The 19,663-nt window shown below is 41.4% G+C and overlaps 1 protein-coding gene across 8 annotated transcripts in view; it reads right to left on the bottom strand.

The window, feature by feature from the left end:
• HIVEP1 (HIVEP zinc finger 1) overlaps positions 1-19,663 on the bottom strand; it is a 129,263-nt gene that overhangs the window by 76,582 nt on the left and 33,018 nt on the right. Inside the window, exon 1 of one of the 8 annotated variants that reach the window (XM_066188276.1) lies at positions 10,463-11,526. The exons of the other annotated variants lie outside the window; for them this stretch is intronic. Coding sequence (XP_066044373.1) covers positions 10,463-10,502 — 40 coding nt within the window. The 5' untranslated portion in view covers positions 10,503-11,526. Of the gene's footprint in view, positions 1-10,462; positions 11,527-19,663 lie in introns of those variants that run through there. 8 annotated transcript variants of the gene reach the window in all.

Raw genomic sequence — 19,663 nt, 5'->3', positions numbered from 1 at the left:
CACTTTGAACCAATGCAGCAAAGAACTTCTAAAACAATGTTTTAAAACATACTGATGTTCCTCTAATAGCTATGCTTATACATTTACGATGCTACATGTGACAATATATGTGACATGACTTTTAAGTCTTGATCTGTCTTAAGATTTTGGAGATTGTTCTGACTAAAATTAAAAACATTGACAGGCAAAACGAAGCTCAATATTTTGCAAACTAAGCTGCCATCTCTCCCTCTACATATGCCTATGAATGTACACATTTTTAAGAATGCATAATTAACTGTAAGGAAATAGTTCTCAGAAACCAGAAAGCTAAAGTATTTATATCAAAAGCTGAATCTTTCTCACTCTATCTGCACAAATAAACCCACTGAAGTTGCCAGCTTTGTCAAAGTGAGCAAGATTAGGTTCTAAACATAAATCAATTTAAGCAGTCAGAAACCTACAAGAAGTACTAAAATTGCTTTCAAGTTCCGTGCAGATTTTTACAAAATAAAAGTCATTGATATAGTCTCTGGAAACAAAGTTACTATTTTCTAAGACAGCATTGCTACCACATTTCTATTAGGGACATTTAAAAGCTGATTACAATGCTGGTATTTCTATATAGTATTGCAAGGGTGGTTTATGGATGGGGAGTGGGGAGGTGGTGGTAGTGAAAGGGGGTACTGATCTTACAACTGCAATGTCATCTAAAATTCCAAGTAGCCATCCACACTGATCAGTCAGATTTGCATTGTTGTGATTTGGTTTAATTTTGTTGGAGTTGTTTTGGGGGTTTTTTTGTTTGTTTTTGTTTGGGGTTTTTTTCTGGTTGCTCCTTTTTGCTTCCAAATTTTGCTATGTATTTATAACCACAGGAGTCAGTAAAGTGACTTGATTTGTGAGAGGCACTACAATCAGACAGATCTAAGATAAAAATAAAACTCATTATCTATAAGGTTGCTCTCAAAAGCCACCTATCACACTGGCATCACAAGAAATTAATTCATCGGTATATTTTTTGACAAGCACAGTTTTTTTCTCCAGAAGGTCATTTTTCTAAATTAAGCTAAGTATTAAATATCTTTGCTGTTCTGTCACACATCTCAAACTTAACTCCTGAAATGTTCTCTCAGTAAAATCAAATTACATTTGAAATAAACATACAAAATAAAGTTTCACATGCATTTAAATTTGACATTTGTACAGTAAGCAATGTAAGCAAACACTAAGGCCTGTTTGTACGTTTTTATAAACTACAGTAATGGAAAATGTGCTTACTTGGTAAATACAGTATAGCCTAGTTTTGCCCAAAAAGTGCCCTTGTTTTAGAACTTCCCTAAACACACACTGTTAAGCATGTGAGGTAGACCTGGAAATCACTGCTGTTCATATCACAGTCTGCTAGTGAAGGATTAGGACCATATTCACTGAGCATGTGCCACAATCATAATATAGTTTGGGTTGGAAGGGACCTTCAAAGGTCATCTAATCTGATCCCCTGCAATGAGCAGGGACATCTTAACGAGATCAGCATGCTCAGAGCCCCATCCAACCTGATCTTGACTGTTTCCAGGATGGGGCATCTAACACTGGGTAACCTGTTCCAGTGTCGCACCACCCTCACAGTAAAGAATTTCTTCCTTATATCTAGTCTAAATCCACCCTCTTTCGGTTTAGAGTCATTACTCCTTGTCCTATCACTAATGCCGTTGTATAAAATCCCTCCCCATCTGTGTGGGCTTTCCTTACTGAACCAGGGAACCCAGGGAACCCAGGTATCTTGCACACTGTGCCCTGCTGCATGCCACCTCCACATCCTCCCATATCTTTCCCTTCTCTCATTAAACAGCACTGGAATGGAATCCACCAGAGCTGCTGTCCAGGACTTTGCTTCTGACTCCTACCCTGCATCCAGAAGGTGCTTTGCTGGACTCTTTCAACCAGTGGGGGCGAAGCCTTGTGATGAACTATGGAAAATACCCATCTCTCCCCTTCTGCGTTAGGAAAGGAAACCTACCCGTAACACTGACAAGAAAAAGCAGCTCCACAGGATAAAAAATGTGAATCTTCTGGTGCCAAGCACACATGCCAAAGACAACTTCTCTGTGAATAAATACAGCACAAAGAACAAAGGTTCTCCTCCCCTTCTGCACCTACTGGAGTTCCTCTGCAATGAGTGGATTTTCTGCAGCGCCTGCCTTCCTGGCAGGCGAGGGTTACAGGAGTGTCTTCACTTATGTAAGTGCGTTTCTTGAGTACACAATTACCCAACACACCCAAGGCACTACAAGGCTCTTTAAAAAAAAAAAAAAAAAAAAAAAAAAAAAAAAAAAAAAAAAAAAAAGAAAGAAAGAAAAATCAGTTTCTTTCCAGCTGCAACATTTTTGTTTTTTTCAAACCTAGGTCTGTAAGCAAAACCACAGAAGCACTCTGAAAGCGGTGCACTGAGACCCTCAGCATCCCAGTAAAGGAGATATTAATTTCTTGGCAGCACAACTCTCTCTCTATGTACTGGAATGTAGGCTGAGCTCCAGACTTGCAAGAGACCTCGACATTCACAAGAACCTCCTCCATTTTCACCTGTGCACCTTCTTCCTCCTACAGAAGGTCATCAAGTATCTGCTCAACATTCCTTCCAAAGCCACAGAAGACACCTACGCCAGCAAGCCCCACCACCAGGAACAAACACCCCTTCTGCCATCTCACAGCACAAAATATTTAACTGTGCTCTTCCTAAATGGAACGCTTCCACTCATTTTGAAAGAGAAAGAGAAAGAACAGGGTATGAACAAATAAGGGAGTATTTGCCCAGGAAAGGCAATGAGGCCTTCTGTGGGAAGATACCAGCAATTGTTCAGCTGCAGCAACATGTAGAAAATCTAATTCAGCATGTGAAAGGCCATCAGTGAAATCAAATACAGATCTGTCAGGCACCACCGCATAGACCACAAGAGCCTTATCACCAGGATTCGTACCTACCACGGTTTCCTTAAAATACCTTCTCCCTCCTGAACAGGTCTTCAGCTAAAGGCCATTCAAAAACCGTGGAAAGCTTCCTTTTAGGCACACATTCAGGAAAAGACACAGCAGGAACATTCTGTGTAGGTACCACTCACATCCATCATCACTAGGTCTGTGCCAGGCAGAGTGCGACAGAAATCTCTTATCACATGTCGGTAGAAATAGGACTTTTTTACTGAAAACCTGAATAGTTGAAAGCATGAAGGAATCCAAATCATTCCAATGCTGATGTAAGATTTTAATCACACATGTAAGGTTTTTAATCACACAGGCCTGAAGGAGACACAGGGAAATCACCAGTGTTCATATCACAGTCGGCTAGTGAAAGATTAGGACCCTATTTACTGAGCAGTGTGCCCAACACATACAAAAGGGAAAAAAATACTTAGCCCCTTTCTCCCAAGAAGTTTAACTTATCCATACTCTTAAAAAATACTGTTTCTGTTCCACAAGCATTACAGATTCCCAAAACCTGTATCTCTGCTCAAGGCCCTACACATCCTGACAAAGTCACTGTCAGGTGATGTTCATTCTTTCCCCCCAAACACTATTTTTAATCATTTTATCCAAAGCAAAATGGTGGAACTCCACAACTATACCAGGTTTGGAGGCACTGTAGAATTTGCTTGCCTTGTTGCTATGTTCCACCTGAGCTCAGAGGTCTGGAACAATGCCTTAGGAGGAAGGAAGATGTGAAACATACCCAACCTGCAGCCTGCTCTTTGCCATGCTCCCACAGCAATCCGGGGTTTTGGGAGAGTGCGTTAGCAAGGAGAGCTCTCCAGGTGGCCCTTAGGGCTGCTGGTGATGCTGAGCAGGTGCACATCACCACCAGATCTGCTGCAGAGATGGAAGCAGAGATGAGCATTCCCATATCATACCACCACCTTGGCTACAGGAGGAGTCAGAAACACTTTTTCCAGACCCCCAAAATACTAACAGAGCCATGAATGCATCAATTTGAAAGGATGTTGAGAAATACTTGTCATTCTATGTCCTTCTATATGTCCTTTTCCTCTGTTTGAAGTAGAAGGAAAAGGTTAAGCTGTCTGAGAGAAATTAAATGCTTTAATAGAGACAAGAACAAATATGAAGTTGTCAGGATGTAAAAAGGCAACCTCCATAAAACTGTTCATGTTTTAATCTATGCAACCAATAAAGATACAGTAAAAATAACCATGCTGCACTCTGTTTGAATGCTGTTGACATAAGATCTATGGGAGAGAATATAAAAAGTAAATAACCAATCAGTCTGCTGTTACGCTGCTGATTGCTGAAGACACACAGCAGGAAATGATACCTTCTGTCTCATACAGTTCAACAAGACTTAGCGCAAACCAAAATTTTATTTGCAATATTTCATTTCTAGCTCAGATTTGAGATGGCTGGCCATGTAATTTACAAATTTTTGCTTTATATCACATCTAATTTAGATTTAAGAAGAATAATTTGAAAACAAACAATGCAACAGTAAAGCTTCCTCAAGGCATAATGCCAAGGAAAACCTGAAGGCTGCACTAAACCATGCTAGCAAATATCTTGAACAGGCCAATAAGAAACTCTGTGCTGTATTATCAAAGGGGCTTTAAGTAATATACTGCAAATCCTGCGTAACAAGAAGCAGATCAAACATATCAATCCAGATGCTCTCATCTAAAACTCCCCATATAAAAACCAGGGTTTAAGAAAACAGGTTGACAATAAATGTCAACTGGAGACTAAAATGCGTTATATGGCACATTATCCTCACATTTAACTCCAAAACAAGTAATATATATCTATAAAATCAGGGCAAAATAAATTGAAACACATCATGGTTGGGAAACTCACTGTTAAGGGCCTTGGAGACTTCCTAAATCCAGAGTCAATACTGGGACTCTTATTAAGATATTCCAGCATTTTGGAACCCTAAATTCAATTTTCTTTAATGATGTATTGGCCATTTCTCATGTTCTAATATTACGAAAGGACATATTGTTTGGCTATAGCATATGGTGGTTGACACCTATCTTGCCCTAAAACTGTAAGCTCCCATGAAGATGACAAAAAGATGATGTCAGAGGGTATCTGACTGAAAAAAAAAAAAAAAGACACAAAATTCACTACCAAACCTAAGGTATTTGTGGAAAGGATGAGCTTCAGAAAGGTTTACACTACAAAATATTTTTTGGAATGAACAGTTTAATCTCTCCTAAACAAACAACAAAAAACCTCAAAAACATTTGGCCAATCTTTCTTTCAAGTTTTTTATTAATTTAAACTAGAAGCCGTGGAGACTTTGAAAATTCAAATTAAATACAAAGTCTTTAAAATTTGTAACAATGAATCCCTCATTAAATGCACATAATTTCAGAAAAAATGAAAAACTAGAGAAATATGACAAGTCTTGAGTTTTCTAACATTTTAGTTTTTGTTGTTTTTCTCCCATTAAATGCAAGTTATAAAGGAAAACAAAGTCACACTTCCAAAAATAATATCAAGGCTGTCCCATGAATCTAATTTCAATGAGCTTTAATTGTAGATGTTTGAGTACAGTACAAATCTACTCTGAAGGTCATCTGACAAACCCACAAGGAAATGGCTTGGCACACACTTATTACGAGTGGATTTAATATCTATTGCTTATTCCAATCTGTGAGAAAATTTACTACTGTTCAGGGGACTCCTTCTGAAAATACACCTGTTTTAAGCAATTTCAACAGGGATATGTTTTGCTTTTTGCACTAACAACATCATAGCCATTGTAAAGCGACATTTATGGATGTCTAAAAGCAGGGCTTTTACTTTGCTATATATCTGCCTGCCTCTTGCAGCAGTATGCAGGCACACAGAGGTGAGTATCTCACGTGGAATAAATTAGATGAAGACAAAATGCCTTCCCTAAGCCCATGCTCCAGTCTCAGGTGAGCATTTGACTATTCACCAAAATTCATACAGTGCTCAGGGTGACTATAAAGTTCCCAAGGATTTTAAGAGAAGCAGAAATTCGTCTTTCAATTTTATTAGGAAACCAAAACTTCCTGGCACAACCCCACAACATCCACCTATCTGTGGGAACTCCCTTGTTATTACTTCCATTCCCCTGTGGCAAGAGACTGCAAACCAGCCAAATCTCACACAAAGGTTCACTTCTCCATCGCATCTGTAGAATCTCAGGGCGTAGATGAAAGCGAGGACTGATTGCTTTGGAAAATGTACAGACACAGAGCAGTAAAACCAGCAGGCAGCAAGCCACCTACCAGAAGCTCAAAATTCCCTCTTTTAAGGCAAGAGGGAAAAGGGAAGGTGATTCTTGTTTTTGACCACATAGTTCAGTGATGAAAAGACAGAAGAGAATGTGTGGGATGATGATGGAGAGGTGAGGGAATTTCTTAGTGAGGGGAAGGCTGGTCTCTGGGTTTAGGAACTTGTCATGGGATACGTGAGCTTGGTACCAACACCCAACACAACCTTCCTGTGTACTTTATAGCTCCAGTCCATTTCCATGCTCCAAGAATTTATTGGAAAGATAATTATATTCCTAAGGAACATGGTGGCTGCACACATAAAGTCTTACAGATACTTAGATACTTTATTGCCAACTACTTACACAGAGATACTCTAGAGTTAACCCCTTGCCTGCTCTCCTGAGCATATCTTCTCATTTACCAGTGCCCTTTCAATGACACACAAAAATTTAAAGGCAGCTTTTTTTGCTATTTTATAGAATCATGGAATGCTTTGGGTTGGAAGGGACCTTGAAGATCACCTAATTCCAACACCCCTGCAATGGGCAGGGACACCTTCCACTAGACCAGGCTGCTCAAAGCCTCATCCAACCTAGCCTTGAACACTGCCAGAGATGGGGCACCCACAGTTTTTCCAGGCAACCTGTGCCAGTGTCTCATCACATACTCCATCCAAGGGTGGCCACAAACTCCTCCGGCCCTTACACATTCTGACAGGTAATACGAACTAGTGAGACCAGAGACTTCCAAAAGAGTTAACGAGTCAAAGTGCCAAACCACACCCCTCTTAAAGCAGCCTGCCTTTCAGCAAGGGGCTTTCTGAAAATCAGATCCTATTAGATTGTTTCAGAGTGGGCCCACACAAAGCTACTCCTAAAACCCTTTTGCAAAAACACAACTGGCTTTTGTATGTGTCTCTTAAATACAGTGTAAACCAATTATTGTACAGACAATGAAAAACTGGGGTACTTAGAAAGTAGCCTCTTCCTCCAACTTGTAGTAATTAATTTCAAAATCAACAATCTTCATAATACAGATGAGAATTTTCAAAAGGCCTTTGTGACGGGTTTTGACTAATTCATTTTCCCACAGAAACTGGTAATCTGCCAATTAAAACACCGTTCATCTAACTCAGTTCTCAGGTGCTCCTGACAATCACACTCATAACTCCTGGGTGAGGTAACAACCCATTTCAGTCTTTTAGAAAATGGTCTTTAAAGATAAAACTTATTATTAAGTCATAAAGTCTTGATATTTATCTTGCAGTGATGAGAAAGACAGACAATAAAGCATGCTTATTCAACCAGAATGAATACTGTGGTCAGTACAAAGTGGTTTACAACCGTATACTTTATGATATACAAAACCTAAACAAGTAAAGACCGAAACAGTATGATAAACTGAGAGGGTCTCAAATGGACACTTAGACCACACCAAAAGAAACCCATGTGGTTCTTTAAAGACAGCTCTGCCTCCCACCTGACACTTCCCCTCTGGCTGAGCTAGCTTCATTAAGATTCAAGCGCCTTATTCCTGCTTCTCAATCTCGCTGTACTACTCGCCTTCTGGATGAAAGAAAACTTGTCAATGTTTAGGATCACTTCTGGTAAAATATACTACAAAAACATGTGCCATCAGATTTAATATCACAAAAAAACCTTGCAAATATGATTTATGCTTGGTGTTCTTCTGAAATCTCCCTCTAAATAAATTCCATGGTTGAGCTATAGGCACGTCCTAAATGTCTTTACACACATAAGCAGGACTGGATGAAGCAACATTAACAGCTGATCCTCTAGTATGTGCTGTGTCCTGTCATCTATCATGTCCAGGGCCGTCAGCACTGCAGGGGTTTGTAATCAAATCATGGTCCGTAACAGACAAACAAGCAAAAATTCTTCTTAATTTAAAATGTCATTAATTCCATTAAAACTATATTGACTGTAGTAAGGGTCTGCCATTTTTAAACAGTATACAAACATGTAATTCCCTGTGACAAGCACACGTATACCAAAATAAAGATACGGAGATGGATTAGTTCCATGTCAGGGAAGTGAAAATACCTGAAACACTTACCTACGCAACACTGATTAATACAAGTCATAAATCCAGGGAATTTCATAAAGGCTTCAGAAGTGAAACAGATGACATGACAAGTCTCACTTCCTTCAAGGAGGAATTACTTACTGAAACCCTACACTGTCAAAGGTAGCAGCGAAAGCAGCAGCAATTAACACTCTTGGCTGCATTTGCTCAGCCTATCCGAAATAATTTTATGGCCAGGCTTCATCCATCTTAATTTGTTTATAATTTTTCCAAGGTAACTGTGATTAACTTATCAAGTTTCGGCCTGAACTACTTTGGGGTCAGGGGAGATGGGAGGAAAAGAAAGGCTAATGCCAAGTCATGTGTTTCCCTCAGACACCTAAATAAATAACTGCTGGTGATGCAGAACAACACTGCATTTAAAATAAACAGGGGTCAAATCCAATAGCTGAAACAACCAAAACATAAAGTTACTTTATCTCTTGGAAAGTAGCTGCCAGTATGAACAGAGATATGCAAAAACCAGCTGAATTACGCATAAAACCATTTCCTGTACTCTTTTACTTCTAGAAATGCAGCAGAAGCAGTATTTCCAGTTCCTGAAAAGTCAAGGTATAAGCTACTTTGGGGGCAACCAAAGATGTCTAAATGGAAGCAAATGTCTCATATCCAAACACTTCCAGTTTTCTGAGCAAACAACAATTGTTCATGCCCAGAGAGCACAGAGACAATTTTGCAGGCTGCTTCAACAGGTACCAGGCCTGTTTTGCTAAAGAAACACTCCAGCAACAAAACTATCTAGCAAATTCCCCATGGGAAGTTTCAAAACCAGAAGGCACCAGAAATGGCTGCAGGCCATTTCCACCCTCCAGGCACTCCTGCTTCCCAGCCAGGGAGTTCGGAAACTGATTCTCAGCTCCTTTCTGCACCACCTGGAGTAAGCTGAACTGCTGCATAACCCTGCTGCAATAGATCCCAGCTTCTGGCTCCCCATGCTGCCCCTGTGCTCCCACAGTTCAGTACAGCTCTAAGATTTGGCTTTTTGTGATGGCAGCTGACTTCTACTTTTTTAGAATATCAGGATGGGTGCACACAGGTAGCAGGCAGGCTTTGCTAACTAAAGCAATGATGCTCTACTCAAAAGTCTTCATACAATAAATGCTCAGCTTCTGGAAAACTGATTTGGTTGAGATTTTGCTGGTTTCCAAGTACAACTGGGAGGTAGAGGCCTTGTCAGAGTTGTAAAACCCAGTGGTAAAGCTACACGACAGCTTTCCCTATTTATACAGCAGTGTCCTCACTTCAATGCTTCAGAGTTCTCGTAGTCCACTTCTGGTGTTTTCATAGAAATAATATCTGCAAAAGTGAAATGCCTTTTCCTCCATAATGGCCTTGAAGCTAATAACTGTTTTAGAGCAATTCCAGTACAGTTGGAAGCTGTTATTGGCTGTTTATGTAACAGTGAATTAACCCCCACTGACACCTTTCAGGAATTCACAGCCAAAGCGCACAAAACATACTTTGCGAGAGCTTGCTAATATATGGTAAGTGCAAAAGCCACCTCAATTCAGAAGACTGGCTTTCAAAGCAAACATGCTTAACCTGCAGTTTCAGTCATGGAAGAAATTACTCAATTAATTGCAGGCAACAAAAACAACAGGGTTATAACTAATGTACAGTATATGCTCTGTGGGTGTAACGCAAGCTCATTTCCCAGTAGTATTCTCGCTTACATTTCTTACCCTACTGCTGTAAAACTGTTTAAGAATGTTAAATTCACTTAAGACTTTTTCCCCACACGCATCTGTTTTCTGGCAATGAATATTATTATTAACACAGGTAGGGGCTACTCTCTTAAGAAATATGTTTACAACACAGTAAATTTGGAGACCGGTATTTTTCATACTCAATTCTAGACCAGACATCATCTTTTCCAGACTTAAAATTGAACATCAGAATTTATAAAGTTTTTGCCTGCACTAATGACATCCTTGCAGCGACAAGAGACCACAGCAAAAGGGTTCAATAAATTCTCACCTGCTTCTAGGAATTCTAGCAGGTAAAGAGTAGTGAGAAGATCAAAAGCACAAGAAGACCCCACCAGAGTTGACTGCTCCCATTCTGACTCTAGAAAGAGACAGTGTAAAATACTAATAATGATTAAAGATAACAGAAAGGAAACTTACCCAAGCAGACACTGATGCCTTCTCCCGTCATTCCTTCCATTCATGTAAAAGACATCTGCCAATCATTTGATCTAGGCTCAGTATCAGCATAGGGCTGGTACTTGGACTCGCTGCTTAGAGATTCTCAGGGTATGTTTATGTGCACATCTTACGATTAAAACGCTGACAGCTAAATATGATAATAAAATATGCAGATGAAGATTAAAAGAATCCCCTTCCAGCGCCTGCCAGGCAGTTCTCAGCAGGAACTAGGAATGTTCATAAAGAAGGATGCCTCCCGTTTCCATCGAGGCCAGTTCCTCAAGCCCACCTGCCTCAAGCCTTGCAGTATTTTTCTCATCCTGGCCCCCATGCAAACGCATCTAATCCTCTTACCCCGAGAGCCACCCCCCTCTCCCTGCCTCCCAGCTTTATTTTATTTAAAACGATGCCTGCAACAGCACGGAGCTGCCCGCCGGGTCACCCCCCCGGGACACCTGGGCGACCCTGCCACATCACGTTAGGCGCCGCGAAGTGACGGGTTGAGACGTAATCTGTCCCTCTCCCTCGGCTTACGGATCCCAGGAATCCTCCCCCGCTATCTCGCCATGGCAACGGCAGCACCGGGAGGGCGGCGGGGCCGCCGCTTACGCAAGAGGCGCGCGCCGGGGCCCGCGCAAGGCCGGGCCCCCCCGGCCCCGCCGAGCGCCCGGGGCGGCCCGGCCGGGGCTCCGGCCTGCGGGGCCCGCCCGCGGGATCCGGGGGTGCGGCGTGCTCGGATGGGGGGTTCCCCTCCCCTTTTGTTTCCCTTTCCCTTCCCCCCCTTTTTTCCTCAGGTTTTTTTCCTCTCCTTTTTTCCTCTCTTCTTTTTTCTCCCTTCCCCCCGTGATATTTCTTCTTTCTCCCCTTTTCTCCTACTTCTTCCCTTTCTTTTTTCCATTTATTTTTACTTCCCCCATTTTTATTTTTTCTTTTCCCTTTTTCTTGTTAACTCCTTTTTTTTATCCCTTTACACCCGTTTACTCTTTTCTTTCCCCCTTTTTTCTTCCCATTTCCCCCCTTTATTTTGTTTTCCCCTCTTCTTGTTTCCTCCTTCCCCTCCCCCCTTTTTTTATTTCTTCTTTCCCCTCCCCCCATATTTTTTGTAGGGTTGGGTTTTTTTTTTTCCTCTCCTGTTTTGTTTTGGTTTTGTTTTTTCCTTGCATTTCCGACAGCCAACCAAGAACCAGGTGGTACAGATTTAACCCGCTCCAATCCCATCTCCCACCATGGAAAACTGACCACAGCCAAGCCGTTGGACAACCCGCCAATTCCCATTCCTACTTCCTCGGGAACAGGCGCAGCAGAAAGGGGTTGCGCCTTTGAGTTCTTCAAATTAATAACCCTGGGAAGGGCAGAGAGCCGGCAGATGAAAGGCAAGGTACGGACTTTGATCGTGCAATCGGAGCCATGCGGGCAGGCTCCCGAACCATGTGGAGCACCCCTGAAGGTCAGCCTAGGCTGATCAGATTGCAGCAAGAGAGCCACAGAAAGCAGGGCAAACGGAGGTGGAAAAATCTATACAACCAGATAGCCACCAAGAGATGAAAGAAAAGTTTGCCTCTGATGCTGGGATTTATGAATAAGGTAAAGGAAGCTGTAATCTAACACTTGAGAAGATGCTTAGGTCTTCCTTCAGAAAAACACTTAAGCATGTGCTTAAATCCATTACTATTCAGGGCAGCCCATAAGCGTTTGCTGAAGGTTAAGCACAACCTTCTTACAGGGAGCCCTTAAGTAGTGTGCGATTAAGGTGATTCTTCCCTTCTAAATCTGAGCCACTGTGAACCACAAAATGAATTACCCTCATTATATTTTAATATTGTCTCTGTCTTCGTTCAAATTAAACTAGAGAATGCAAACAGAAGGTAAGTCTTATTTTATATTAAGAGGATAAATCCCAACATTACATTCTGTCGTGGTTTTTTTAAGATCAGCTGGCTGCACAACACCATGCATCCCTATGAATGAACACCTTTCATAAGGAAGAAAGAGCACGTGCAAAAGTGATTGCTCTGCTACTCCTAAACTCTGGAATTCTTTTGATATGCTGTTACAAGCCAGAAAAGATCACACAGAGCACTGCATATAAACATTCATACGCTTTATCCAGCGATCTCTTTTGAAGCAAACCTGAAAAGGGCTGTAGATGGTGTACACATTTCAGCTATTAAAGGTCATGGATAAGACAGCTATTTATCAGTTCAAGTAAGGTCAGTGTTACATCCACAGGCAGAGAGCTCTGCCTGTTGCACAAATGACACTGCCTGCCCTGAATGCCCCGAGAAACTTTTGACAAGCTAAGCATATGTAACAAGCCACAAACCTTACGTACAACTGCTGCAGTTCATTAATGTTCAACAGGAAGGTACCATATCTGAAACGGGTTCCATTGCTGTTTCACAGTGCATTTCCTCTCCTGGACGCTCTCCACTGGTGATTTCTGACAAAGCAATTGTATCCACTGACAGAGAAGGAAAGCTCACAAACTAGTGAATCGGTGGTTGTGGCTCTTCCCAAGAACGATTCTCCTTTGCTGCTATTTAGGAATATTCTACCCCACAAACTAAACTATTGGTTCATTTACTCTCTATATACACAAAGAAGAAGAGACCTTGGAAAACATTTGTGCCAGTTTTAGACTCGGAGCTAAAATCAGGGTCTTGGTTGAATTCCATAATGCAGTTTTGGAGGAAAACACTGTTATATAACTCTTCGTTTTCCCTTTCTGGGGGACAACCTTGGTGGAAGAGCTTGTGAGAAGCAGTCAAATCTTTTGCAGGTCTTGAGACAGATGGCAAAGCAGGAGGGCAGAAGGTTACTTTAAGGTCAGGGTGTTTCCCATCCATATTAGGTATATCCAAATGCTACAGGCAGGCAGAAACACTTCTGCTACATTCACCTCCAAGAAACTTCTTCACACTTGAAGTAGTAATTTGCCCTGCTAAATCCTGAGCTAAAGGCAGTATCTTCTTCCTGGAAACCTTGTTATTATAAACAAATAAGGACAAAGAAATGAAGAGTAATCTCAAATGTCTGTCCCTAAATAACCAATCTACCTTTCAAGAACTAAAGGTCTCACCATGCTCCTACACTTGGCATGGGAGCTGGACAAAAGAGATGAAGTTTGAAACCTGGACCACAACTGTCCTGACGTGCCTCACTCAGCCCTTCAAACAGGAAAGCAAACTCAAGAAGTAGTAGGTTGGATCTTAGAACCATTTAGTAATTTAGGTTAGAAATACCTCTAAGATCATTGAGTCTAATCACTAACACGGTCCTGACAAGTCCACCACTGAACTATGTCCCGAAGTGCCATGTATAACATCTTTTAAATACCTCCAGGCATGGTGACTCAACTCACTTCCCTAGGCAGCCTGTTTGAATGCTGAAGAATCCTTTTGTTCTTTCATTCTAAACCCAACCAAATATAAAATTGTCATAGAAACAATTAAGAGAAGGCCACGATCATGCTGCAAAAAAACCCTGAAAGTGCATTCAGGTGTCCATGGACGGTGAAATTACCCATGAACTTTACAAAGTGATTCCTTGGGTGAATGCTGCAGGATTTCTGTTTAATTACAAGAACAAAAAGGGGAAAAATTAGATGTTAAAGTCTTTCTCACGGTTCTCACAGATTAAATACCTATGGGCACTAAATCAAAACAAGTACGATGATGAAATTAGTAAGTAAACATCTACAACCTTCACTGTTGCACAAAGAAGCTTGAAACCAAAGAAAGATCAATATGAATGATCCCAACTCCAAATTTGTAAACCAAATCTAAAAGAAAATGTCCCCTTACGTGAGATCATAGCGGGGCTCAAGTGGCTTCAAGACAAAGCATACTTGAACCACTCTCCTCTGTGAAGGCTCAAAATTGGATGCTCAAGTTAACCACCCATGAGTTTTCCCACAGAAGCAGGACCTTGAAGAGAGTTACTGCTGGCTGCAGATTTCCTGCAATGACCTGGCAGCGTGTGATTACCACATAAGCTTCTCTCTCCTCCCCCAAAAACAAGCACAAAATGAAAGATGCTAACTGTCAGTGATTTTAGGCACTGGAGATCATTGCTCCTGTAAGTCCCTACATTTACTCCTTCTTGGAGGATTATTTTAACAATCTGTTAAATAAAGTTGACTAGCAGTGAAACAAGAACAGATCACAAACCAAGGATCTCAGTTTTCTAATGCTGAACTCCCAGTCTCTATCACTGGAGTAAAAGTCCAAGTGATGAAATAAACCTTGAACTTTGTTGCTTTACTCATCATTTTTGGAAACAAAGAGCACCTTGTCCCAGACACCACAATTTAGCAACTTCATCTGTATACGTGTCAAAAAGAGGGAGCAGAAAGCTCCAGCCAGCCAGTATCCAAACAAGAGCATTCCCCTGATCGACATCACTGACTGGAATCGCACTTGGAAGGGATGCACACCAGTGCAGCTACTGTTACACCACCATGACCCAGTTTCAGGCAGGAGAAGCTATGCTCCCAACCCAGTGGTCTTAAATAGTGGGCCACATGAACAGCAACCAATCATCTAGGTACAAAATGAGTGGGAGAATGAAAAGAAGGAGCTATTTACTACCAACAGGTTCAGCAAAACTCACCCTGCATCATCCTGGTAGCTCTCCCAGAAGCAAGTGAGCAGGGAAGATGACAGAGAAGAGCTTTAAACTAGAACTCATTGGCAGAGGAAAGGGTGGGGTTGTAAGGACCATAGCATTCTCAGCTTCCAAAGTCCCCAAAGGAATAATGGGTACCTTGTGCATATGTACTGGTTCTCTCTCTCTAGTCTTAGCCACCTCAGTTGTTCCTGAATGCAAAACTCTGTTTCATTGAAGAAAAAGGATAACAGATTCTGTGTATTCCTGGTGTAGAACATTCAGCTGCCACATAAGACAACACTGCAGATACAGAAAAGAGAACTATTTACCTAAGTATTTTTCCCATTTTTTGTCCAAGGTGATTCCACATAATGAGCGGGGGGGAGGGAAGTTCACTATGTCATCTAGGTTCATCCTAAATAAGATTGCAAGATATATCAGAAAAAGATAGCATTTCACTTTAAATATAACTGAATAAAAATTCCTACCTGGGCTTGAATTATCGTAACTAGACTTTCCAATGGTTTTGTCCTGTTACACTCTGATTTAAACCAGGTATAATGCAATTTTGAATCATATTCAAACAAGGTACCTCAACCAATTTAAACTATATTTAGACCGCAGTATTTTTACTACTAAAGAAACCTAACAGAGGAACAACATGCTTGGAACATCTGTCGCAGTGATTGAAAGAAGTCTATGACAGGAATAGCAAACAGTTATTTTCTTTCCTGAGATGATGTCAATCTGTTGAAGCAAAGTATCAGTGAAGTAGATTGTTTCTAAGAGGTACCTCACTCTGGCCTGTCTTCTCCAAAACAAAAATTATTAAAATACCCCCTTGCTGCATAACCTTGTCTGCTTGCTTATTATTATCTGCTATCTCTGTATCAGGGGAAACGCTCTTTGTCAAAGCTAGTAAGCATGTTACAGCATTACATGAAAGAAAAATTCATTTGTTCAAGTCTAAAAACCTCCACCTAATGAAATTCAAATTTATAATATGCATCAATTATTATTTACATTTAGATTATCAACTGTATGACTCAACACAATCACTAAGAGACAGACCTCTAAGCAAGGCTGTCTGTCACACACCATGTTCTGCAGTGATGATCAGAACCGCACATTCTTTGTGACACAACTTTGCAGTTACTTCATGGAAGATGACGACAGAATGGCTCTCATGCAATGCGAATGCTGGTTCTCCAGGACGGATTTTAGTGCGGTGGTGCAAATCATGGTGCTTTCCTACAACAAGTGTCTTGCCTGCCCAGACCACACAGCGATGGAAAATTAAGGTGAAGAAGGAAGGAGCCACTGGGCATAGTAATTGGGCTCCCTCTCAGCACTAAGGTATAGGAAATGGAGATGTCAAGCAGCGATGGAACAACTCACAGGATTCCTTACAAGTTCTTGGTGTACCACTGTCATGGGTCCAACTGTGGGGACCCAGCAAACAGTACCTCTTCTGACTGTCATCAGGCTGAGGTTTCAATCCCATTGCCCAGCAGCAGTCATGTGTATTGCTCCTCTGAGCTAGGATCTACTGGGGCCCTTAAATCAGGCCAAAATACGTGATCAAGAGTGGCCAGTTACGCCACATCACTCATCTTACTGACACCATCAGCACGCAGTGAGGGCAGGCATGTCTCTCTTGAGCTCTGATAATATAAGAAGCCTTGAGGCTCAGCTGGAAGAAGACAGGTCTGGTAGGCTGCCAACATGAGTGCATGGATGCCTTTAATAACCAACAAGAGCGCTACATGGCATGAGGCTGTCATAGGTTTTGTAAAGAGCATATTATTCTATTCCATCTGGGTGGAGCAGAATTGCTTATCTTTGCTCAAATGGGTCAGTGTCCCTTATCAAATAGTGGAGTGCTACTTATCTCTCTTCATTGTTTCACTACTTCCATGGGAATGTCTTCTGCTAATGGACCATTAAGAGCTCATCAATGACGTGATACATTACACTGCACTATTGTAAGCTGCTCCACACAGGGAGGAGGAGCCAAACCATCTTAACCTAGATAAAAAGGAGCCACAGTCCCACTAGGTGTCCAGTTTTTTCCACCGGATCCCTGGAGGAAGACCAGACCCATCTCACCATTACTGGACCCTTTTTCTTCAACGGGACCATCTCTACTCCAACAGAACCACATCTGCCACTCCAGGAGGGTTTACTTTGGACTGCTTCCAACAACTTGACCAACAGGGTGTCAGGTTGTATTTCTGACTCTGTCAGGGTTTTCTAGGATTTCTTTGTTTATTTGTTTGCTTATTCTTCTGTACTACAACATCTGTATTTTTATATCCCTAGTAAAGAACTGCTATACCTATTCCCAAAATCTTTGCCTGACAGCCTTTTAATTGCAAATTTATGATAATTTCAAAAAGGGGGGGAAGGGCTTACATTTTAAGGGAGACTCCAACCCTCCCTGGCAGATACCTGTCTATCTAAATCAAGACAGAGGCAATGCAGCCTGTGACAGGCCCCAAGGCGGCTGCGTTTGCACGGCCTGGGTGTTTCCCTTGTGCTTGGTGCTAAACTTGGTTCAGAAGAGACAACCAGCACGATTACTGGTGTTCTCAGACCAGCCTGGGAAACAGCTTCTCATCAGGTCACAGCCCTGCCATGGGGCTGCTGGGTATGGCAGCACAGTCACAGCTGAGAACACCAGTGGTTTTCTATTAAGAAGAAATTTAAGGAAGGAAAAAAAAAAAAACCAAAAAGAAAGATTAGGAAATGTTGTGATAGGAATTAAGATGGGGACTTCAAAAAAGCAGCCAAACAGTTTCTGACAAGTGAATATGGATGTAAAAGCTTTCTGAAAAACTTAAGTATCAGCACTCAGAAAGAAATTACTGAAAATTACTGTAAGAAGGGTGTGAAATGCCAAAGGCTGCTTATTATTTGAAGAAAAAAAAATCAAGCAAGGACAGGGATACTTACATATTCAATGGAATCGTTTAAAATCCTATTTCCTGTTCTTATGTAGGTATTCCGGTTAACATATCTTGTTTTAAAAACATCCACAAGACATTCATATATAAAATACAGACTTGAAAGCAGAATTTATCCCTCTGTGTAGTGTTTTCTTGTAGCTATAGGACTGTCTACTTCAAAAGGGACTACTACAAAGGAATCATTGTTAACTTTCAACTTAACTTTCAGCATCAAAAGTATTTTGTGTACCAAACCCCCCCCCCCCCAAAAAAAAAATCACAATTCAGCCACACTTGGGAGCTCATGTTGGGTTCTTCTATTAAAAAAAAAAAAAAAAAAAGGAAAAGTTGGTGGCTTACTTGCTGGGGTCACCCCAAGACTTGCCTCATTGCACTCAGCTCCACTCATTGCTCAAACCGTACTGTACCTTTATGAAAACCAATGGACACAGATCCTGCCTTCCTGAGAGCAAAGATTTGATTTCACTTTGCATCCACTACTCCTTCCCTTGAGCTCTCTAGGGGCGTGCCAGCTCTTAGCTCCTGTTCTTTTTACCGTTCCTTAAATTTCAACTGAGGGACTGAAGCAAAAGCTATCTACTTTAAACTGGTGGTGTAGAGACCTTTCCAGAGCAATAAAAAGGTAGGACAGAATTTTCTCTCTAGGTAGCAGATAGGCAGGGCTCCTTTTTGACTATTCATTTTTATGCTGCCATGGTTTTGTAGTAGTGTTAATTATGTAGGAGAGCACCCACAGCTTTGTATAAGCATCTTTTTGAATTATTTAGAACAAAATAACATGGAAACAGTAGTTACTCAGCATTTCTGCAAACTTTGTGACTTAAATTTTAGCACTGATCACAGAACATGCTAAACAGCAACTAATGTAGTCACCAATGTGTGGGCCTTGAAAGATGAAGCACCGGTCAATTCTACAGGTGATTGTCCCATTTGTAGCAGTGCACATGCTCAAGGACAGAAGCAAAGTAGGATTATTAAGTGCACTACTTTGTGGATTTAGGTGGCTAGCTACTTAAAAGCACAAGACAAAACAAAAAAAGCAACCCCAAACCCCTAACCCAGACCACATCAAGGCTGGAAGATACACTAAATTGAACAATATATTTCAATTCAACTTTTGCCATTCTGGTTCGAAGTAGCCCAAGGTGAAAGACCTAAAGGGATATAAAGTTCACAGAGTCCCATATAATTTCAACCCAGTTCCTGGCCAACCCAGTAACAATTGGATCAGAAATTATAAAAGAATATAGCTGATATTTGACAACATGGTTTTGCAGCCACCATGGAGTGCCCTTCCTCCCTGGGTCCCAAATCCACCCCAGCCTCTGGTCCTTGCACAGGACTGTGAAACCATCCCCTTTCTTGCTGAGGATGGAAGCAGCGTGGAGTAGCAGGTTTTAGAGAGTTCCCTTCAGGCTAATGAAGAAATGTCGAAACGAATCAGGGTGCAGTCATAGCTCTGTGACTCTCCAAAAGAAAGCATTTAGAAACAGATTCATAAACAAGGGGATTGTGGCTGTCAGTAGGGGCTTAAGACCCATAATCGGGATCAGGCAACACAACGCGAAGCGCGGCACTCACTGCAGCAATTACTACACTTCTG

This window comes from Chamaea fasciata, unplaced genomic scaffold, assembly GCF_029207755.1.
Source record: "Chamaea fasciata isolate MVZ Bird 193981 ecotype frontalis unplaced genomic scaffold, bChaFas1.0.hap1 SCAF_1, whole genome shotgun sequence".
In the NCBI taxonomy this organism is placed as follows: Eukaryota; Metazoa; Chordata; class Aves; order Passeriformes; family Sylviidae; genus Chamaea; species Chamaea fasciata.
This window is presented reverse-complemented; position numbering and strand designations above follow the sequence as displayed.